General features: G+C 36.4%; 1 protein-coding gene across 1 annotated transcript in view; it reads right to left on the reverse strand.

The window, feature by feature from the left end:
- Window positions 1–24,653, reverse strand: part of CNTNAP2 (contactin associated protein 2) — a 788,332-nt gene that overhangs the window by 610,136 nt on the left and 153,543 nt on the right. Inside the window, exon 4 of the mRNA XM_058182711.1 lies at window positions 13,118–13,265. Within this exon, the coding sequence (XP_058038694.1) occupies window positions 13,118–13,265 (148 nt within the window). The remainder of the gene's footprint in view (window positions 1–13,117; window positions 13,266–24,653) is intronic.

The following is a 24,653-nucleotide window of genomic DNA, read 5'->3' on the forward strand; positions in this document are numbered from 1 at the left end:
AATTAATTTTAATCATACAGTAATGAAGAAATAGATCTAGAAGAAATGGTAAGCAAGAACACCTAGAAGACTGCTTAGATGATCAGAAAACAGTATTTGAGTCCTTGTGAAAGATACATTTCACATGAAAAGATACATTACATGAAAAACATTTTGCTTCACATCTTCATGATCAAAAGAAAATAACTACATACCTCAAAATAGCACCATCAGCTTCAATAATCCAAGACTACAGTTTAAATAAAACTGAAGCTCCGTAAAAGTAAATAACAATAGCAATGGGACTTAAGACTTATATATCACTTCACAGTGCTTTACATCCCCCTCTAAGTGCTTTACAGAGCCAGCATATTGCCCTCAACAATCTGGGTCCTCATTTTACCAATCTCAGACGGATGGAAGGCTGAGTCAACCTTGAGCCACTCAGAATTGGAGTGACCAGTGAGTTAGCCCTGCAATACTGCATTCTAATCACTGTGCCACCACGGCCACCACGGCTCTTACACTCAAATGCTCTTGAAAGTATTTTCTGAGTTTTTTTGTTGCTAACTAGTTGTCATCAGTTATTGATGACACAACTGCCACCCACTCCTGTCCTCAATTTTTTCTTGCTTTCCAACACATTTAAATTTTAATTAAGGCATGATTGAATCAAATGGTGAAATATATGATTTAGTTGAAAATATGTGAGAAGTCTATTGATATGAAATCAGTGTTTCTTTTTTTAAAAAAGCTCTAAAATTATGTAGAATGTTCCTGAATCAAAACAAATAGACTAGATACCACACATTTCTGATTATATAAGGAATGAACCCTTGAGTGTCAAAGTAAGGCCTTAACTCTACTCTCCAATGGCTCTTCCTTAATTTCCCTATTGAATATAAAGGGAACAAGAGTCCCTTCAACTCAGCTGACAATTTTAAATGTTAGATGTTATTTGACATTGCAGTAATTAGAAAACTGAACAAGGAAGAAATGGAATCAAAGAACTGCTCTCTTGGGGCAAGAAAATGACAAGTCATCGGAGAGACTTTAAGAGAAAAAAAGCTCATAGCAGAGAACAAAGAATGATAAGGTCAGCACAAGAGGCATTTTAGTAATGTACCACTGAGAGACATTCAACTCCCAAAGTTCTCTTTGGCTTCTTTAAGTCAGTAGTCAATAAAAGCAATGTTGAATCAGCTTACTTGGTAGTTATTGTCTCTTGTGAACTATTATCTATGTTAAAAGAGGAAAGAATTTAAATTTGTGTTTTATCAACATCTCAGAAGAGCTCATATGTGTCTACTAGAACTTTAGCTCAAGTGCAATCAATTCTAATTTATTGACCTTTCTGCAACCTGAAAACAACTGGACAAAGAGATTTCCTTCTCTCACTCTATTGGCTATATGCGTATCTGTGTGAGTCTGTATACACATGCACAAAGAGACTCAATTTATATGTGTATGTGCACATATATGTATAAGTGTGTGTATATCTATCTATCTATCTATCTATCTATCTATCTATCTATCTATCTATCTATCTATCTATCTATCTATCTATCTATATAATCAACCAATGCAAGTGAGTAGGTAGCTTCCACTTCTAAGGGAGAATTAGACAACTAGAATCTCTTCCCATTGCTAATCCAGCACCATAGTCATATCTCTTTCTTTCTCTTCAATACACACTTGCAGATACACATCGTTAGAGTGAACGTGTATTTTTATTACAAAATCAACATGGGATATGTTTGATTTTTATTTTCCTTATCTTTTCTCTAAAGAATTCAGGGTACCACCCATATTAATTCCTATTTGCCACTTTCATATTTTCTCTAGAGAATTTCACAGCTACAGTAGCTGTGCTATTGTACTATTTTTTCATTTCATGTTTATTAAAGTTTTATTTTAATATATGAAATACAAAGAAGAGAAGAAAAATAGGAAATTATGGTAAGGGAAGGAAGCAGGGAAAAGGTGGTGTGAGATACAAGGGGAAAGAGAAAAAGAAAAGGTGGCATTGTCTTCCAACTCTTCTTAGCACAGTACAAGATAAACACACTCCAACCTCAACTTTTTGCTTTTACACATTGTTATATAATTAGCCATTCCTATAACACCAAATCTTTCTAATCCAAAAAACCAAAGTCAAAGTTTCATTTTCTTTTCTTCACAAGCACAAATTCCAGAAGTGATATCCATATAATTTTCTTTAACTTTCTCTTAATACAGGTACTTTCAAACACATTTTCAATATCTTTTGCCTACTTTAAGAATTACTTAAGCATTAGATATATGTAAACAAAGATTACATTTTCAAATTTTGGGTTAAACTTTTCTTTCAGTTGCCCATATCAAGTACAGGAAAATCCATCCTAATTCCAGTTAATGCATTAAATTTAAGTCACTCCTTCCAGTTTATCTTCATGGAGTAACTTCTTTTTCTTCTCTGGAAGTTTTATCAAATACTTTCTTTTCTTGTTAATGTCCTTAAATAAAAAGTCCCAAATTTGTTTTTTTTTTCTTGGCTCTATTCTTTCAGTTGTGTTTTATATTTGAACCATAGTAGTGAAAGTTAATATCAGGTTCTTCCAAAACTATAATAAACTCCTATGCATTTTCAGCTACTTGTGAAGTTGTCTCGGCAGTTTGGTAACATTCTCCACACGTTTGCATTTCAGAAGTAATTGAGAATATTTTTTATCATCAGAGAACATCTGGTCAGCAAATTGGCATATTTTATTTAGAAACCTTTCAAATATATCTCTAATACTTTGCTCCACCATTTTGGCTTCCTCTTTAATCAGAATCAGGTGATTTTAGCCACCCACAGCTAAGAAGATCAACCTACCAGTTACTACAATTGTAAAGTAAAATTACAGCTTTCAATCTTTATCTTTCTCCATCAGCATTTTTTTTCTCACCACACTTCCTTATTTGGCTTGACTTAGCAGCCTCCTTCCTTGTTCTTTGAGACCAAAAGAGATTCCCAAAATGGCGTGAGTCTTCAAAAAGGTATAGCATGCTGTAGCTAGAAAGAGCCTCTTTTTAAGTTGACTTAAAAAAAGATTAATAGTCACTGAAGGTGATTAAGAAGATTATCAAGGCATAACTTACTGTTCATTTGAAAGGTAATTTTCAAAATGATGGCTTCTTTAACCCGAACAGATTGCAGCCCCTCCCCTCCCAGCTTTTGGCATGCAGATAGCTTTGGAGTTCAACTCCAGAAACCATTTTCCAGTTATATATATAACTCTATATAACTCTATTGGAGAGTTCCAACGGGAAGTTCTTCAACACACCCTGGCCCAGTAGGTCATAAAAACTGATGTGATGCCAGTCCTTCAGTTAGAAGGCAGAAGAGCTACACCCAAGGAAAAATCCTTCAGAGATCTCTCCCAGTTGTCTGTTCAATTAGCCATTTTCCTGGAAATCCCAGCTACAGTAGCTTTATAGAGAACAACTCATTGAATGTTAGTTAGTTACATTATAACATTATAGTTAGTTATATTATAACATTATAGAATGTTAGTGCCACTTTATAATGCCTTGGTAAGGCCACACTTGGAATATTGCATCCAGTTTTGGTTGCCACAATGTAAAAAAGATGTTGAGACTTTAGAAAGAGTGCAGAGAAGAGCAACAAAGATGATTAGGGGACTGGAGGCTAAAACATATGAAGAATGGTTGCAGGAACTCGGTATGTCTAGTTTAATGAAAAGAAGGAATGGGGGAGACATGATAGCAGTGTTCCGATATCTCAGGGGTTGCCACAAAGTAGAGGGAGTCGGGCTGTTCTCCAAAGCACCTGAGGGTAGAACAAGAAGCAAAGGGTGGAAATTGATCAAGGAAAAAAGCAACTTAGAACTAAGGAGAAATTTCCTGACAGTTAATAAGTGGAACGACTTGCCTGCAGAAGTTGTAAATGCTCCAACACTAGAAATTTTAAAGAAAATGTTGGATAACCATCTGACTGAGATGGTGTAGGGTTTCCTGCCTGGGCAGGGGGTTGGACTAGAAGGCCTTCCAATTCTGTTGTTATATATGTTGTTATATATGAATTATATATATATGTTGTTATATATGAATGAACTCTGGGACCTTGAATAAAGTGTGTGCTGTTAAAGAAAATGGATTTCTATCCTTCGATGCATATGCATGTAAACATAACCTCATAGCAATTGTATTTTAGGCAACAAGCTTTAACAATTAAAAAGAACCAGACATTTCCAGTTTCACAATGCAAAGGCCTTTGATTTCAGATAATGTATAAACACTATACATAGAACACATAATGCACTTTCACATATAAATAGAGAGGGATTGATAGTATTTTGTTAAGCTATATTGAAGTCAATTAAAATAAAATTTTGAAGTAATACTTAAAAGGAATAATCTATTTTCAAAATGTTTTAGATTTTTTTTAAAATGTTGTTTTTAGTTTTTCTTAGCTATGGCGCCAAAGTCTACATTTGAAAATACATTTCACCACCCTTTCAACACATTTCCATTTTTTATTTTTATTTTTGCTTCTCCAATTGTAGTAAAAAGGAAGGATCTTTTTTTGATCTTTAGGACACAATTGTTCTTTTTCCCAGTACCATTGAGAACTGTCATTATTATTTTGGACATGACATTCCCTTATGTTTTTTAGCCTGTATGCATTCACAGAAATGATTAAAGTCAGAACGGGGAATGTAGTGGAAAAATAAATCAACAGAAAGAAAGAAAGAAGTACTGGAAAAATTGCATATTTAAAAGAGACAAGGAAAGATCAGCTCCTATTTTGTTTCCAATTGCATAATTACAAATTACTGAAATATGATTTTATTAGTTTAGGATAAATTAAACTTAGTTTAGGATAACTAAGCTATATCCACATTGTAAGAGTTGTGGGATAGGGGAGAGTAAATCTTATTCCAGAGAGAGCCATTTTCAAACAAGAAAAAGATGGCAGCTGAGGAAATGCATCCCAAAATGCAGCTCATCCCCTGCCTGAAATCTTTCATGTGGCTAAGGTAGACCATAGACTGGGAGTCTCAAGTTCTCTTGAGAACATCATCCCTTAAACCAGTGGTTTATTTCTAAAATCTTCTGTTTACTTATTCAATGTTGACCTTCCATTGGAACTATAGATTGAAACATCAAAAAAATTCTGGGCAAATATTAAAAAATGGCTAGAAAAAATAACAGAACAACCAGTTGAAAGCAAACCAGAAACATTTTTATTACGATTTTTTACAAGAAATTTCTTTTTACACCAAAGAAATCTGATTTTACACATTATAACAGCTGCACGAATAACTTATGCACAAAATTGGAAACAGGAAGAGATACCAACAGATGAAGAAGTGATAGGGAAAGTTTTAGAGAGTGCCGAAATGGACAAGTTAACAAAAGAAATTAAAGAGAAAGAAGAGACAGATTATTATACAATCTGGAATAAATGGTATGAATGGCTTGAGTCTAGAAATAAAGGAAAAAATAAAGGGGAGAAATTAGAATGTACAGAATGTATTAGGAATGTATAATATGTAAATAATAAATATATAAGAATCTAGAAAATTAAAGCTATTAATATTAGATAATTTAATGTAAATAAAAAAAAGGGGATAAGAAAAAAAATAAAATAACAAATGTGATATGGGGGAAAGATATAAAAGTGAGAGAAGACCACTAAGAAACGCTGTTTAGAAATAGGAAATATTTATATGTTATATTTATTTATTTATTTATTTATTCATTTATTTATTTATTTGATTTCTATACCGCCCTTCTCCCGAAGGACTCAGGGCGGTGTACAGGCAAGAATAAAAGAGACGGTACAATATACAAATTTAAAATGCAGTTAAAAAACTTATTTTAAAATTGGCCTGAGAAGTAAAATATATAATAAGCTAAAAAACCCCATTTAAAATTAATTACTAAGAATTTAAAAATTTGTTAAAATCAATTTAAGCCAGCCCCGCACGAATAAAAAGATGTGTCTTCAGTTCGCGACGAAATGTCCGAAGGTCAGGTATTTGGCGTAAACTTGGGGGAAGTTCGTTCCAGAGTGTGGGAGCCCCCACAGAGAAGGACCTTCCCCTGGGGGCCGCCAGCCGACATTGCTTGGCGGACGGCACCCTGAGAAGTCCCTCTCTGTGAGAGCGTACGGGTCGGTGGGAGGCATGTGGTAACAGCAGGCGGTCCCGTAAGTACCCAGGCCCTAAGCCATGGAGCGCTTTAAAGGTAGTAACCAACACCTTAAAGTGCACTCGAAAGGCCACAGGTAGCCAGTGCAGTCTGCGCAGGAGCGGTGTTATATGGGAGCTACGCGGAGCTCCTTCTATCACCCGCGCAGCTGCATTCTGGACTAACTGAAGCCTCCGAATGCACTTCAAGGGGAGCCCCATGTAGAGAGCATTACAATAATCCAAGCGAGAGGTAACGAGCACATGAGTGACCGTGCACAAGGCATCCCGATCAAGGAAGGGGCGCAACTGCCGAACCAGGCGAACCTGGTGGAAGGCCCCCCTGGAGACGGCCGTCAAATGATCTTCAAACGACAGCCGTTCATCCAGGAGGACACCTAAGTTGCGCACCCTATCCTTTGGGGCCAATAACTCGCCTCCAACAGTCAGCCGCGGCTGCAGCTGACTGAATCGGGGTGCCGGCATCCACAGCCACTCCGTCTTGGAGGGATTAAGCTTGAGCCTATTTCTCCCCATCCAGACCCGTACGGCTTCCACGCACTTCAGCAGCTTCATTGGGGTGGCCTGGGGTGGAGAAGTACAGCTGGGTGTCGTCAGCGTACAGCTGGTATCCCACCCCAAAGCCACTGATGATCTCCCCCAATGGCTTCATATAGATGTTGAACAGAAGGGGCGAGAGAATCGACCCCTGCGGCACCCCACAAGTGAGGTCCCTCGCGGTCGACCTCTGCCCCCCTGTCAACACCGTCTGCGACCGGTCAGAGAGATAGGAGGAGAACCACCGATACACGGTGCCTCCCACTCCCAATCCCTCCAACCGGCGCAGCAGGATACCATGGTTGATGGTATCAAAAGCCGCTGAGAGATCTAATAGGACCAGGGCAGAGGAATAACCCCTGTCCCTGGCCCTCCAGAGATCATCCACCAATGTGACCAAAGCTGTCTCCGTGCTGTACCCGGGTCGGAAGCCGGACTGGAATGGGTCTAGATAGATGGCTTCATCCAGGTATTGGGGTAGCTGTCGCGCCACAGCACTCTCTACAACCTTCGCAACAAAGCGAAGGTTGGAGACTGGACGATAATTACCCAAAATATGTTGTGTGTCTCAGATTATGTAAAATAAAATAAAATAAATAAATAAACAATAATAAAAAAGAAACATCATCTTTGCTCCAAACTCTTCAGCTGTGTACTAAATTTGCAAGTTTGCTGTATATCTCTATATACAGAATATCTTTTTTATGACTTCCTAATTCTCTACAATGAAACTGTGCATGTCTTCTTTTATTTACTTGAGATTGTATAGGGTAGGAGAAAGTTTTACAATCATGTTGTGCTTGATCTGCAGTAATACTTATAGAGAAAAAACTGTAGTTTGGATAGCCTGAGGATAAAAAAAAAGTCCTATTAGGCTGAATAAGTTCTACACTATGAACCTCTAGATGGCCATCAGCAATGGTTAGCAATTTCTGCAACCCTATGTTGCAATCTAGTAGTCAGCATTGTCAGTAATAGTCTGAGTCTGGCTCTTGAGTTTTATGCAGCCTCTTTCCATTTTGTATCCACCTTGGCAAATGTTAAGGTTCCACTAAAGCTATGTGCTAATTATGAGTATATGCCACCAAGAAGTTTATTGTAATAGAAAGTATCTGCCAACAAAATAACTCTATTCTTGTCTTTACTGTATTTACACAACTGTCAGAAAGAATAATTTTGCAAGTCCATGTTTCTGTTTCTTCAATGTCTTTCTGATTCTTGATGTTATCAGGCAACTTAAGAAAAATATTTATGGCCCAAAGTCTCCTTACAAACCATTAAAACCAAAATATGAATCTTGTTTCTAGTTCAAATATATTCTTCTCATGATAATTTTTTTAGTGATAAGTTGAATCTTTTCATCTGTTTAAAATAGTAGTTTTAAACTTGCAGTTTATGAATCAATTTTGTAGACTTAGATGTAAACCAAGAAATATCAGGTTTTACCTAAATGCATGCAGCAGATAACTCATGCTGAGAATAGGGATTGGTGAGTATCATATAGTCATAAAGTTGCTCAGGATAGTGACCTGGGTAGCATAACATTTAATAAATAAAATAAAGTTGGAAGGCACATAAATCAAATGGTATTCTCAGTGCAAGAATCAAATTAAATTTTTTCCATCAAGTGACTGTCTGATTCCTGCTTCCAACCATTTACCACATGGGCTTTTTCCAATTGATTAAAGAATTTTCTTCTTCTTCAACAGTAGAGGAAAAATAAAAAAGTTGAAATAGTTGGTATTGTTGATTGTTTTGTGAGCAAGTACTGTGTGTCACTAGGATAACTTCTCATCAATATTTCATCAGTAATGATGTCTGAGACTGAAAGCCAAAAATTGCCCTTTCTTTCTTTTTGTAGAAATTGAGCTCTTACTGCTGAAGCTATTATTTACACTGTGTTAGCAGAATTATTAGTTCTAACACAACCTACCATGTCTTTCTTATTACTTTCAGACAGATGGTGTTAGCACAATCTGGAAGCAAGGGGAGAAAGTTTTGTTGGAAATTTCAGTCACAATTCTGCTTGTACATCTTGCTTCTCTCACCGTAAAGACGAATATTACAATGGCAAAACAAAATTGTATCATGCCTGTGCACAAACTGGATACATATTAACCTGTACAAAAACTGATGAGTGCCACAGACATATAAATAGAGATTATATGACTAAAAAAATGAATGTGGACGTACCAAAAAAATATACATTTTCAAAAAATAAAATAAATAGTATAAAAAATAGGCACACCACAAAAATTAAACAAACAAGCAAACATCTAATTATGTGGGAAAATCATAATTATTGTGATAATTAATGTTTACTATATTATTTAAAAATAGTTTGTTTAAAAATTGTTGGAGAATTAGATTGGAATGAAACAGGTGGAAAAGATCACTAAGAAGCGAAAGTTTATTTATGGAATAAATTTTAAAAAAAACTCTCTAAGCCAGAAGATAGCTTATTGACAAACATCAAGTTGATCTGAAGCCAGATTTATCAGTTAATGAATGCAATATCCATTCCTCCCTTGTCACTATGATGCCTTAAAAGTGGTGAAATCTACCTCCATAGGTCATCATCATAGAGTTTAGTCCTCAACCCTGAGAAGGAACAGTTGAAATTAGGAAAAAAAGAACTTTTTTTGATCATAATTGAGTAAGATCAGACTCATTTATTCTATCCTGGGAAAAAAAAAAAAACAGAAAGAAAGCCAACTGAAATTGCATCGCTGAGCCTTGGGATCTCAATTTTTAGGCATACACATTTCACATTCCTACATATTTTGTTGGTTGATTGAACTGAGAAACTATGCCTAATTATATACTTTCCACAGAGAAAAGAGGAAAAATTGTGTATTGAGGAAGAAATTCCTTCCTTCCTCAATTTATTAGGACAGTATCACATTATTATTTGTCCAAGCTTCTTTTGGCGGTGTATGTTTGAACTAACATAGTAGCATCTAATCATGTTCTGGTTTTCATAATCAAGCCATAAAACTCTGGACTGCTTCCAGAGCACTTACGGGTAGTCCTCAATCTCCAATCACAATTGAACTCCAAATTTCTGTAGTTAAGCAAGACATTTGTTAAGTGAATTTTGCCCAATTTTACAACTTTTTCTGCCACAGTTGTTAAGTGATCTCATTTTGCAACAGACTTTGCTTGTCAGAATATTGAAAACTATAATCACATGACCCTGGGACACAGCAGCTATCATAAATATGAGTCAGTTGTGAAGCATCTGAATTTTGATCACATGACCATGAAGATGCTACAATGGTCATAAGTGTGAAAATTGGTTATAAATCACTGCTTTTCAGTACTGTTGTAACTTTGAACTGTCACCAGATGAACTGTTGCAAGTAGAGGACTAGTTGTAGTGGTATATTTGAATGGATCTCATCATAAAAAATATTTTTTCCTGCAAAACATTTTACTCTACTAGTCATCAAACTCAGCAGTGTTATATCAGTTGCCTTTTATTGTCTGTAGAAAATCAGTATTTCATTAACCTGAGGAGTTGACTATATTTTTGTCATAATATTTTATAAAACTTTCAGATACGGGTAGTCCTCAACTTACGAACATTTGTTTAGCGACCCTTCATTTTATGAACTGAAAAATGACTCTTCCTCGTCGGTTCTTGAAAAATCAGGCACTTTGTAATGGACATGTATTTACAATGGTTGCAACATCCAAGGTCATATGATTATCATTTGCAACATTTCCAGAAAACTTTTCATAAGTCAATGGAGAAGCTTGATTCTCTTAAAAATTGTTGTGATTCACTTCAAAAACTCATAATATTGGATGGACTCATTGAATGTCCACACCACTTAACAACAGAAGTTCTCATCCCAAATGTGTTTGTGAATCAGCAAGTATCTTGCCTCAGGACCCTTTATTAATGGCCTAATATGCTATTCTCTGTGCATATCTCCATAACACCTCCCTTTAAGTAGGACCATAAGAAATTTTTGCAAGGAGGGATTTAAAATTCCATTTTAGTTAAAAATCTTTCTTCCTCTCTAATTGCTATCACTCAAAGCTACCACATACATTTTATACCCTAAAACTGCATGCAGTCACCCAAGGTTTCTCCATCACATTGGAATTATTGTTCCTATAGTGGATGATAAATTTATCAAGTACATGTGGAGTGATATTTAATTTATTTAAAATAGTAAATTTAATGTATGGTTTTTCCGGTCCTTATCTACTATGGGTATATAGCCTCAGCAAGCAGAGCAAAGAGTCAGTGGCATCCATCATCTTCTTCTTGACCTTTCACTTTCTTTTAAACTTTTGGCCTTTCAATGTTTTGCTTCATCTTTTATTTTCAATTCAAATCATTAATTGGTTCATTTACTTTGGGTTTTTTTTTTAAATGGCTGCTGAATAGTAAGGAGCTTTTTTCCCTATTACCATCAATATGCTGGTTTTGCTGCCAAAGCTGGTTCTCAGGCAGTACTACTCCCTGGATTTATATGGGAGCACTTAGGAATGATCCAACAATTTTTAGATGGTCATGGACCCACTCAGAAGGGACTCTTGAAGATTCCTAAGACTCTGGGAGCAGTTGGAAAGTCACTGAGCAAATCCATCTTCCTGTCAGCAGTTTCATTTTCTAACGAAAACTGGGTTTTAACCTTCACTTTTTGGATTTATTGTTTTACTCTGCTTTGTTGTCTTTAAAAGTTGACCAGCTGGTTGCATGCTGATCTATTTCAAACTCCAGCTGAACTCCAGCTGGTTGTTTTTTTCCTTTTCCATTGACTGAACAATGTAAAACACATGTTACTTTGCAAAGGTGAAGAAATAGGATTTATTTGTACTAGTGGTTGTTTCAAACACATTTTCAAATGTTTTTCCCAGCTCTACTACAAGTGTTTGCATTCTTATATAGAAGTTGCATAGTTGTACATAAAACTATCTGTAGATCAGCAACCAGTAATAAAACTATCCCTGGTTGCTGATCTATAGTAAGCGAATAAGCAATTTATTCCATAAATATCTGGCAATTTTTAGAATCAGCATAATATTTTTGATACAACTCCTATGGCAAATATATGAATGTTATCTAACATTATAGGACTCAGACAGGAAGGTATGAAAATTCAGTTGTTCTGACTCTTCTGTGCATTCTCTGCCATATGAACAAACCGGTTCCTCAATATGGAAGTGTTTTATGCAAAATTCAAGGATAAGACTGGAGACACTTTGCTGTGTAACCAAAACTATGTGCAAGAGATGAGATGGATGAATCTAATGTTTAACCGCCCTCTTAAACATGCTTGGGGTTCTAATGGCAGTGTGACTGGCACTGTGAAACTGATGCATTTCTAGAAATAATATGAGACATCAATGAAACCTGTAGAGCTTTGATATGACAGATATGAGTACAAAGCCATGAATTTCATTATCCTTTTCATTCACTTCCCCTAGGGCTTTTAATGCCTTTTCTTACATGCTCTAAATATTTTGTTCCTACACTGGTTTTCTCAGAAGATTACAATATTCCACTTTTATAACATCAGTAGTATCAAGCAACAGGACTGACATAATGGTGGAAATTATAATGAGATTCCCAGAAAAAAAAAGGAGTTCTGCCTTGAAAATCAGAGCCAGAATTTTCATGTATATATGTTACCCAGAGAGGGCACTGTAATGGGAAACAGTAAAATAATTTTAAATCAATAATTTAAGCACATTGGAAATAGGTCCTATATTGGTTGCAACAATAAAGTTTCTTTAAATTTTATTGTATTTTAAAAATGTATATACGGTGAAATGTTTTCCCAGGAAACTTGCAAATCATTTTAAAATAACATATTAAGAAAAAAGGTTAAACATACTGACCAAACAGAAATGTTTTCTAAGTAGCAACAGATACATGTAATAAAGCATGCATAACATTAAAACTTGGATATAATATTGAAATAAACAGAAAAACTTATTCCAGAATTTATGATCTATTCGGGGTCAAGACTACCCAATCAGTGAGTCAACATAAGATTGAAACATCAAGCTGAGGCTAACCAAAATGGGGGAAGAATGAATAAATGAAATTTTGCAACTAAGCAAAAAGAAAAAGCTGTCTCAGCTTATTATCAGTCCAATAAGACCATCTGCCAATCTTATTATTTCCCACAAAAGCAATGGAAATTTATGGTGTTTTGCTAAAGCTGTTATGACTTTACAGCAAAGGTTTACTAATACCTTTCAAATTAGAAAGACTAGTAATTAGCTACAGCTTCTTTATATACTGAATCTAAAATCTTTGTACTTAGGCACACTTTATACCATACTATATATCCAGTCATGTTAGACTAAAATATCATTATTTCAGATGGATTTCAAGAAAGCAGTAGATAAATAGAAAAAAACTTTAAAGAACTTACAGTAAGGACAGCCATAGATCTCAATCCTCAGACCAATTTGACCCTCTCCACTCCATTCCAGAGGAAGTATCCGAATGTAGCGGGCAATAACTGGATGCTGTAAATCATGTCGTACCACAGTGTCAGAATTTACATTCCCGGGAAATGCCTAGGGAGGGACAACAAAACAACAATATTATTTTAATATTTTGTCTATTTAGAGCCTACATAGACACATCACATGACTAAGTTGTGTACATACATATAGACCCAATCACATATGTGCAAGATAGAGGAGATTAGATTGCTCCTGTGCGCTGCTGTAATTTCAGTGATACTGTCAGCTAAGAGAAGTTAATTATTTATTTAACAAACTTATATTGTGCGTATTTGACATAATGATGTTAAATGCCTCACAGAACCAATAAGAGCAGCAACATTAAAAAAAAAAACCATATCTTTCCCAACAATGCTATTAACTGAACCACTCATGCTATTAACTCTGTTACACAATCCTATTCTATTCAATGCTTGGGGGAACACAGTCCCTGGAAAGCTAAAAGGCTAGTGCATCCAGAATCTCAATGGGAGGTTTTTGCAAATTGATGAGATTACTACAGAGGCCTTCAGGGTCCTGTAACATTTGAAGGAAAGGACCTGAGTATGCCCATCCTACTTAATTTACAAGGGTGGGCAGTACCCTCAGCGAGATGCAATCTTACAAAAAAATTGTCCCAGTGCCATGTAAGCTTTAAAGGTTTCAACCAACATCTTAAATTGCACATGCGAGCCAGTGGAAACCATAAAAAAACCCAGAACTGTACACACCAGCATACTGGATCAGTAGCAGCTTACAGATTGTCTTTGATGGCAATCACAGAATGAATTGGGAAACTGTTTCAACTCTGTGTTTCTTTTGTAGAATGCAAATTTATAGATTTGGTTTCCGAGAAAAGTACTTTGATACCTATATTCTTTTGTTTCTTTGAAATGAATACCAATGGTTCTCCATCACAAAACTGTTACTAGTGGAAGTTTTGTGTGTGTTTTTAAATTCTCATGTTTTTATTTATTTTTTATTTATTTTATTTATTTTGTCAATCATATATAACAAGTAAAAGTATAAACATAATTTGGATACGTGAAAAGAAAAGGAATATTAGGACAGGGATGGTAGGCACACAGGTATACTTACGCATGCCCCTTACAGACCTCTTAGGAATGGGGTGAAGTCAACAATAGACAGTTTAAGCTTAAAGTTTTGAGGGTTTGGGGAAGAAACTACAGAGTCAGGTAGTGCATTCCAGGCATTGACCACTCTGTTGCTGAAGTCATATTTTCTGCAATCAAGTTTGGAGCTATTTACCTTGAGTTTGTATCTATTATTCACCATAGAAGATTTTTTTTCATTTCCAAAAGGGAAACTGAAAAATATATGTACAAGTGGAATACTCACCACATGCCTGTTTCAAGGTCATACCATTTCTGCAACATCTGTGTTGAGATCAGAATGACCTTTCCTGTAAATCTTTGAACTTTTGAAGGTAGTATTTTCAACTTCTTCACCACATATGATCTAAGTGCCAAAGCTCACTGTAACAACATTGCCAAAAAGGCATTAAGAGTTGTAAACCTAATCTTGCATAGCTTCTTCTCCAGTAAGATTACACTACTAACCAGAGCATACAAAACATCTGCTAGACCAATTCTCAAATACAGCTCATCTGCCTGGAACCCACACTGCATATCAAACATTAATACAATAGAGCGTGTCCAGAAATATTTCACAAGAAGAGTCCTCCACTCCTCTGCTCACAAGAAAATACCTTATGCCACCAGACTTAAATTCTGGGTTTACAAAATTTAGAACTACGCCGCTTTCGGTATGACCTGAGTTTAACTCATAGAATCATCTATTACAAAGTCCTTCCTGTCGAAGACTACTTCAACTTCAATTGCAACAGTACACGAGCACACAATTTTTTTAAGCTTAATGTTAACTGCTCCAATCTTGATTGCAGAAAATATGACTTCAGTAATAGAATTGTTAATGCTTGGAATATGCTACCTGACTCTGTGGTCTCTTCCCAAAATCCCCAAAGCTTCAACCAAAAACTGTCTACTATTGACCTCACCCCATTCATAAGAGGTCTGTAAGGGGCATGCATAAAAGCACAAATGTGCCTACTGTTCCTGTCCTATTGTTTCCTTTTGTTATATCCAATTAATATAGTTATTACATACTCATATATATGTTTATATATTGTATAGTTATTTCATACTTATGGTTATATATACTGTGTGACAAAATAAATAAATAAATAAATAAATAATTCTTGATGAAATGCAATGTTCTCCAATTTTTGCTATCTGATTTCTCTTTGCCAACAATTTTTTGAAGGCTGAAAAGAATAGCTAAGCCAGAATTGCCCAATTCAGAGGCTGATGAAAACAGTGACTGCAATTTCATGGTCTGTATCATACTGTCAAGTGCTCCTCACTGTAAATGACAACTTCAATTTGGCCCATTCCTAGAAATATTTCAAGTAACTGAATAGAACTATATGCATAACCAGTGTCCATATGTTATGGTAGTAAATTTGCACATAATCTCTTTACAGGTACATAAAGCTTTATTAAATAAGTGGGTTAAAAACTTCTCTTTTAATTCAACTAATTCAGCTGTTTTCTATTGGTGTCTAACATGAATATAATTTTTTTTCCATTTTTCAGAATAATTGAAAGCAGTTTTAGCTCAGCCTTAATTTACAACAATAGGACAATGAAAACTGCCATATGTTCAAACTGAATTCTGAGCACAATAACTGATAAATAATGGAAAAGCCAAAAAAGAGTTCCAAAAAACATTATTTTTATTTTATTTATTACATTGTTTTATTTACTGCACAGATCAAAAGAAATTGTAGGTGGTCTTTAAATACATGGATACATGATTTGCTGCCTCATCTGTCTTGGTAACCAAGAATAATAAACAAACAACTCAAACGGTACAAATAAACATTTCTGACATTAAAAAAAAATCAATGACCAATACCCACCCTTCTTTTCAATAACAGTCATAAGCCTTGGAGTCTGTCAGTTTCTTGATCTGTGCCCATCAACTTCTTATGCAACAGCAACCATAGCCTTCCAGTTACTGTTCAGAGAGGTATACTGTTTTCCTTCACCGTAAATCTCCCATTTAAGAATGGCCTACAACTTTTCAATAGGATTTAGGTCAGGTGAGGAAGGGGGCCATGTCATTATTCTTTCATCTTTATGGCCTTTACTAGCTAGCCACACAGTGGAGTATTTTGATACATGTGATGGTGCATTGTCCTGCATAAAAATCATGGTCTTCTTGAAATATGGAAACTTTTTCCTATACTACTGCTTGAAGAAAGTGTCTTCTAAAAACTAGCAGTAAGTTTAGGAGTTGATTTTGAGTCCATATTCAACATGAAACGCTCCAACTAGCTCATCTTTAATTATGTCAGCCCATACTAGTACCACATCTCCACCTTGCTGGCATCTGAGTTGAAGTGGAGCTCTGTACCTATTACTGACCCAGTCATGGACTCATCCATCTGATCTGTCAAGAGGCCTTCTCATCTCATCAGTCCATAAAAACCTGTTTTCAGTTATTTCTTGGCCCAGTCTTGCCATCTCAACTTTTGTATCTTGTTCAGTGGTGGTCGGGTTTCAGCCTTCCTCACCTTGACCATGTCTCTGAGCACTGAACACCTTGTGCTTTTGGGCACTCCAGGTAGGTTGCAGTTCTGGAATATGACAGCACTGGAGGATAATGGATTTCTGGTAGCTTCACTTTTCATTTGTTCTGACCTAGGCTTCCTTAGAGGGTATACAGCACAAATTTAGTCCTGGCAAACCTCTTTAATTTAGATGGCTGTGAATTATTGTCATTCCCAGTCAAAAGGCTTATCAAACAGTCTTGCAGGGGAGTGTTTACAAACACTCACCTTATCTCCCTTAGAATGTTGCCAGAGAACTAATTGCCACACACAGGGCAAGGCCAAACTTAGCACAAAGTCAAATGTTCCTGCAAAAGCTCACATCCCATTCACTTCTCTTTTATGTCTTATGTGAGGGACCAATCATCTCCAAGCCTTAGTCCCAAGTTGACCCTGTTTTTTTAATTGTTCCTGTCTCCTGGCAGCTCTATACATGCACACACTGGGAACTGGCTCACACAGTTCTGCCTCACTGATGTCAGACTCCAGAGATCCTGGAGGCAGCAAACAACTACCAAATGGCCTTGGCCCCCTCTGCCTCTGACTCAGACCCATCATCCGAGCCCTCCCCAGACTCCAACACTGGCCCATGTTCCTCCCCAACTTCCTCGCTGTCCAACTCTGCTGCCAACTCTGCTGGCCACTGGTGGGCCACAACATGATTCTTCTCAAATCTTTGGCAGTTAACATGCATCTTTTTCCCCCCAACACATTTCTTATGACTCCTTTCGACTATTTGCAACAAAATGTTTGATGGTTCTGTGATCACACCCCAATATCTTAGCAATTTCAAGATTTCTGCATCCCTCTGAAAGACTTTTGATGTTTCAGAGTCAGTTAAATCTCCTTTTTGGCCCATTTTGCCTGAGGAAAAGAAGCTGTCTAATAATTTTGCACACCTTGATATAGGGTATTGATCTGCTTAGGCCACACTCTCCATTATTACACAAATATACCATCTGGTATGCTTATATCCACTAAGTATTCAAGTTTATGGAGGATGTCTGTCAAGTAACTTCTAGTCTGGAGATGAAAAATATCCATATAAATATGGTCAAAATACTCACTTGCCTAATAATTATGCACATAGTATATGAATTGGAACAGAATATGAAGCAACTAAGTATGGAAGCTTCATACTGGCAACAATGTTACAAAAATGGTTTTCCCAGCTGTAGTAAATGTTTATTAAAACTGGAGTATCAGAAAGGATGAACAAAACAACCCTGGTGCTTTTGAATTATGGTACTGGGAAAAAAGCATTGAACTAGAAGAACAAATATTTCAGTAATAGTTGTAAAATCAAGCTGCTCACATGAACAACTAATAATAATCCGCTCCTGTCAACAAGAGTGACAGGATATCACTTCGATGCTTGGAAAAACCAAAGGCAACTAAAAGCAGGCCAACAAAAGACAAGGTGAATAGGAATGATACAAGCTTGTGCTAATCACCTTGTCTTTACTTGAAAGACAATTCTGTAAAATTGGGCTTATCAAGTCTTGAAGAATCTGAAGTGTGTTGATGCTTGAACAACAATGTATAGATGTGTGAATCCTCATCAAACTAGCCAATACCAAACTCTACTGGATTTGCTTGATATTTTGTCCAGGTAAGAACTGCTAAACTCAATCCTCTAATTAAAAAAAATTGTGTGACTGCTCTTAATTTTAAGTCTTTTGAGACTCTACAGTTTCCAATATTATCATTACTCTTGGTAGGAAATTCCAATATTATCATTACTCTTCTCACACTATAGTTTCTCAGCATGATGCAATTTAATCAACAATCATTCTTCAGTATTTGGTGAACCAACTGGGCCTATTAGGTTTTAATACTTCTTTATATAGCTGAATATTTGATTTCCTTATTGTCAGACTCCAGTTTGTGAGAGTTGGAAGAAAAGTTTCCAATTTAATCTCATTGAGTATGGATTCCCCATAGGACTGTGTCTTGAGGCCATTACTTTTCATTTTAATGACCCATGACTGCTTTGCCAAGTATGCTCTGAATCATATTGTGAAGTATACGGATGACACAGTAGTGGTGGACTTATCCAGCATGACAAAGAAGATTCCCATAGGGAAGAGGTGAAGGCTTTGGTGAATTGGTGTAATAAAAATAACCTGGTTTTGAATGTTAACAATACAAAGGAGATCATTATTGATTTTAAAAAGAGCTGACATAATCATACATCACTTTGTATCAGGGCTGCAGCTGTTAAGCTGGTCAATAGTATTACTGGGTGCAGATAACTAACAATCTGACTTGGTCTCTTTATATGTTATCTTTAGAGAAGTCTGCAAACCAGCATTTCCATTTCCTGCTTTGGATGAGGAGAACATATCTTTCTCCTTTTGTCCTGGCTCCTTTTTATAGAGGCATGACTGACAGCATTTTAACAAACTCCCTCACTGTTTGGTTTGGTGGGAGCAGTGCCTCAGATGGAAGGTCCATACAGAGAGTGGTAAGGACTGCTGAGCAGATTATAGGAAGCTTGCTTCTCATTATTCAGGATATTGTTTATAAGGGTTAGAGCTCAAAGCATTGTTAGAGACCCACAAATGGTCTGTTTCTGTTGCTCCCTTCTGGGATGAGGTTTTGAAGTATCTATAATACAACTAGATTTTGTAACAGCTTTGTTCCTTATGCTATCCATCTTGTAAATTTGCAGGATTCTTTTTTTTTCCTGCCATGCATATCTATATATCCAAACTAGACTGTGATGTTTCTCTGTATCATTTATGTGTGGGTATACAGTATGTGTGTGGGTATATGCATAATAGTTAGTTTTTGAAAGCTGAATGCAATTAAAATTCATTTTAAATGTTCGCTTTAAATGTAACAGTTAAAGCTAAAATTTACAATATAAATGTACATTTAAGGCAACAATAAAGATTCTCTCCTCTCCTCTCCTCTCCTCTCCTCTCTTCAACATAGTATATTGAAGTGTAATATTTAAAACTAAACAAAAGATTCCAATACTGAATTATTTTTATTATCCACCCATATTCTAATTACCGTATTTTTCGCTTCATAAGACGCACTTTTTTTCCTCCCAAAAGTGGGTGGAAATGACTGTGCAACTTATGGAGTGAATATGGGCAACAGGCAGCAGTGGTGAATGGCAGCAACAATCTCCACTGCCTGGAACAGCTGATTGGCGGTATTCTGGGAGGCAGAGCCAACTGCCAATCAGCTGCTCAGAGATGAAGGCTCCAGCAGAGGCAGCAGATATGGAGGACGCAGGCTGTTTGGTGTTTTCTACAAGGACGCTGGCCAGATGAATACCGGATGAACGTTGGGAGGCAGAGGCAGATTTTTTTTCTTGTTTTCTTCCTCCAAACCTAGATGCATCTTATGGAGCAAAAAATACTCTCACCATTATAATCAGAATGAACATTGTACACAAATTAGTAGGAAATAACTTCTGTTTTAGGAAGGATATGATGAATCGTGTTCTTTTATGATAAGCAATGATATAGATAATTATTGCCTACATGCACACAGAAAATATTTCCATATGTTGAGAAGATGTAGCATTTTATAACATAGTGCAAAAGAAATTCCATCATGATTTTAATTGATTTTTTATAGCATCTATCTACAGCAGATAGAGGTTCTTTTATTTAATTTACAGGAAGCATTTCTGTTCTGTTCAGCTCTAGAATCTCTGTGTTGTAACTTGCTACAAAAATAGTAAATGAAATGAAATACAGTATTATATAGCTTCCCCAGGACTGCATGACCATAAATGGGAATAGAGAGATAGTTTTCTATATCATTTTTCTGCATTCCATCAATCACTGGGATTTTTTAAGTCATATCAGTTACTTTATCTTTTTCAGTTTGGAAAGATGGGAAGAAATGCAAACATGACAGGATCAATTCCACATCACTAGTATTTTTTAGCAGAATATGCAATATATTGAACAGAAAGTATAAAGAATGAAGGAAACAGCTGAAACAGTAGAACGGTAGCTAACTATATAGCTGTCACTTCAGGTGGGATAAGGATGGTCGCAAGAGCCCTACTTTCTTTTTGTTGTTTCCTTTTGTTGGGTAGAAGAGACACAGTGGCCATCCTACCACCTGAAATCCTTATTCTCAGAAATGGTGTTGAAATCCTTTCACTTATTGGTCCTGAGGAACCCTTCTCCATGCTCCTAGGGCTCCTTTGTCAGTAGTTCATGATTTCAAAATGATCCCAGATAATCTTTGCTCTAACAGATGCTGACTGGCACACAACAGATCACACTTTTGCCTCAGAGTTGCTGTTTTGATATGGATATTATCACCATCTTTTTGCTGTATTCATATTATTGATTGATTGAAATGAAATTGCTGTTGTACCCTTGTAGGATAAATGGGCTGATTTAAATTCTCTTCTCCAAGCTTCTAAAGTTTGGAGAAGAGAGCTTCTCCCACTCTCTCTTGGCCAAACCAAGAAGTGTCCTTTGAAAAATGAATCTAAACAAACATGTTTAGCACATTTTGAAAATTTTCCATGAATAGAGCAATTAGGATAGAGCAAGTAGGAGATGCCCTTGGTTCATAGCCTGGACCACATCAATTCCCTGAATCTTAGCACATTGTTCACTAACAAAGGGGAATATAATTGACAATTTAAAAATAAATTGGTTTCTATGTGAAAAGAAAAGTTACAGGCTATTACTCTAAATTGATTTGCTTTGGCTGAGAAAGCTGTAGGGCCAATAGAAAGGTGGTATTTGAGGTATTTGAGCTGGCTTGCCATCATCAGGCAACGATAAGAATATTCACTTCTGTCTTGGGAAAAAGTGTTTGGTACAACCTGAAAATGAATAAAGTGGATTACTATGATCCCTTTCAGTCAGATTCAAGGTGTAGGTCTAAAACAACATTGGTCATGTTTTTGGATGATGTCTAGTGAGAGTGAGATGGCAAAGTGCATCCATCCTGACTTTATTGGATTTCTTGGCAGTTTTTTTATATCATTAACCTTGGCTTATAAAGTGAGAGTGGGCCACAATGCATTGTGTTGGTTTTATATGCTGCTCTATGGTTGTAATAAAGACCTTATTTGATTTGTGCTGGTTTTATTCTTTCCTGAAAAGTTGATTACATTCAATATTGATTGGGATTTTATCCTTGATAGGGATCCACAGAAATCAGTATGCTTCCCATTCCTGTTTAACATATAAATGAAGATGGTATTAATATGCTGATGGCATCTAACTAATACACTTGTGTTCTTGGTGATGTTATTGATGACCTATCTCGGGTCCTGGAGATTGTTAGGGTCTGGATGGAGAACTACAGATTTCAGTTGGAGTTTGACAAGATTAAGTAGCTTTGGTAAACAATAAAGATAAATATCACTGCTAAAGTGATGTCTGTTCTAAATTAAATTAATTTTCTTAAGCTTATATATAAATGGCATCTGTTGGTATAAATCCATTGCCCCGTGAGATATAAATTTTTAAAAATAGAAATAATATTCTCCTTTAGCATAATAAAGAACTAAGAAAAATTGATTGAGAAAATATAGATAAGATGAATAGATGAAACTAAAAAAAATCCTAATGATGTGAAATCTCACAATCTCTCCCTCTCCCCACCCCACCCTTTCTCTCTCTCCTCCTCCTCCTGCTCCTCCTCCTCGTCCTCCCCTGCCTTCCTCCTTGGTTTTTAATTGCAAAATCTTTACTTGGTTTACAGAAGTTCATGGTAGACTAAGATATTTCTGGAAAGGCAGGACAAATTCTGACCAGCCGAACCTCATTTGCAAAGAGAGTCTGAGAAACCACCCACCTGTACTCCTAATGGCTGCTCCTTGTGATGAGGTTTGTTGGCAACTCATGTGTTGAGTGACCAGGAATTGAGGAAGAGTCAGAACATTCACAAGTACAGTACAGCCTTTTAATGACACTCGATTTGCTCAAAGTCTTACTTAATCACATTCGTATACAATCAGTTTGCAGTTAAAGAAATATCATTGCACCGGAATGATAAAGAAACAAAAACAGGCAAACAAACAAAAACATTTGATATGTCAACCTTCAATCCAACATGCAGATTAAAGAAAAAAAGGAAAACAGTTGTTTCTTTGTAAGGGTATATGTGTTTGTTTGTTTGTTTGTTTGTCTGCCTTTCCTTGTGTCTCATTGTGGTGCCTTTGAATCATTGTTGATTCCTTGCAATAAACTGCACTATCTCTGCAGTTTTTTCAGAAATATTTTTGAAGCTGCTTGCCATTTCCTTCTTTTTAGGGTTAAGAGATAGTAAATATCTCAAGATCACTGAGATGTCTTTGTACCTAAGACAGGCCTAGAATTCATGGTTTCCTAGTTCCTAGCTGAGGGTCTTAACATTATGCCAAAATGTAACACTTATAAGTAACATAATGTAGTAGTAATAAAAGTAATAAGTGCCTTGTGTAAAATACCAAAACTACTGGACCATGATTTGAACACCATTGGCATTAAGGAAATCACCAATTATAAATGACAATTTTACTTAGAACAGTTTACATATGCAACTATAACTGTAGCATTTTTAAACAACATCTGCCTATCTCAGATCCTTGATAGATGGGCAACAGTGCTAAATCCAATCTAAATATTTGGCTGACCCAGATGACCAAACATAATAATTATAGCAGTTAATTAAGATTTGCCTTTAAGCATTTTAAAGGTTCATATTTTCCCTGATAATACTTACAATGTAGGAAGTTATTGCAGATGAATTATTAACTTAAATTCATCTTATATATATAATAAATATATTATTACAAATATATAATAGATAATGTGGTCACCACATTACAAAAAAGATGTTGAGACATTTGAAAAAGTGCAAAGAAGAACAACTAAGATGATTAATGGCCTGTAGACAAAAACATGAAGAATGATTGCAGGAATTCTGTATGGCCAGTCTAGAGAAAAGAAGGATAAGGGGTGACATGACAGAATATTCTAGTAATTGAGAAGCTGCCAGAAAGAAGAGAGGATCAGCTTATTTTTCAAAGCACCAGAATGCAAGACAATACAATGGTGAAATCCATTTTTTTTTACTGCCGGTTCTGTGGGCGTGGCTTGGTGGCATGGTGTGGTGTGGCTTGGCGTGGCAGGGGAAGGATTCTGTAAAATCCCCATTCCCTCCCCACTCCTGGGGGAAGGATATTGCAGAATCTCCATTCCCACCCCACTTTGGTGCCAGTCAGAGGTGGTATTTTCTGGTTCTCTGAACTGCTCAAAATTTCCACTACCAGTTCTCCAGAACCTGCTGGATGTCACCCCTGGATGGAAACTAATCAAGGATAGAAGCAACTTGGAATTAAGGAGAAATCCCCTAACTGAGAGGACAATTAACCAGTGGAACAGCTTGCTTTCAGAAGTTGTAGGTGCTTCATTGCTGGAGGTTTTAAAGAAAAGACTGGACAGCCACCTGTCTGAAATGGTACAGGGCAGTGGTGGGTTGCTACCAGTTCACTCACATTGGGAGAACCGGTAGCAGTGGTGGTGGGAGGCTCCGCCCACCCGCTCGGGCATCTCTGTGCATGTGCAAAGCATTGTGCGTGCGCGCGAGCATGCAAGTGCCAACAAGTGAACCAGTAGCGGCTGAAATTGAAACCCACTACTGGTACAGGGTCTCCTGCTTGAGCAAAGGATTGGATTAGAAGACCTCCAATATTCCTTCCAGCTCTATTCTGATTGATTGATTGATTGATTGATTGATATATCAGGGACCTCTCTACCAAATGATTAGTAATCAGCAGGGGCTATCTAGATGTATCACTCTCTATTCCAATGTAAAAGAAAATC

Source organism: Ahaetulla prasina, chromosome 4, assembly GCF_028640845.1.
Source record: "Ahaetulla prasina isolate Xishuangbanna chromosome 4, ASM2864084v1, whole genome shotgun sequence".
NCBI classification, from domain to species: domain Eukaryota; kingdom Metazoa; phylum Chordata; class Lepidosauria; order Squamata; family Colubridae; genus Ahaetulla; species Ahaetulla prasina.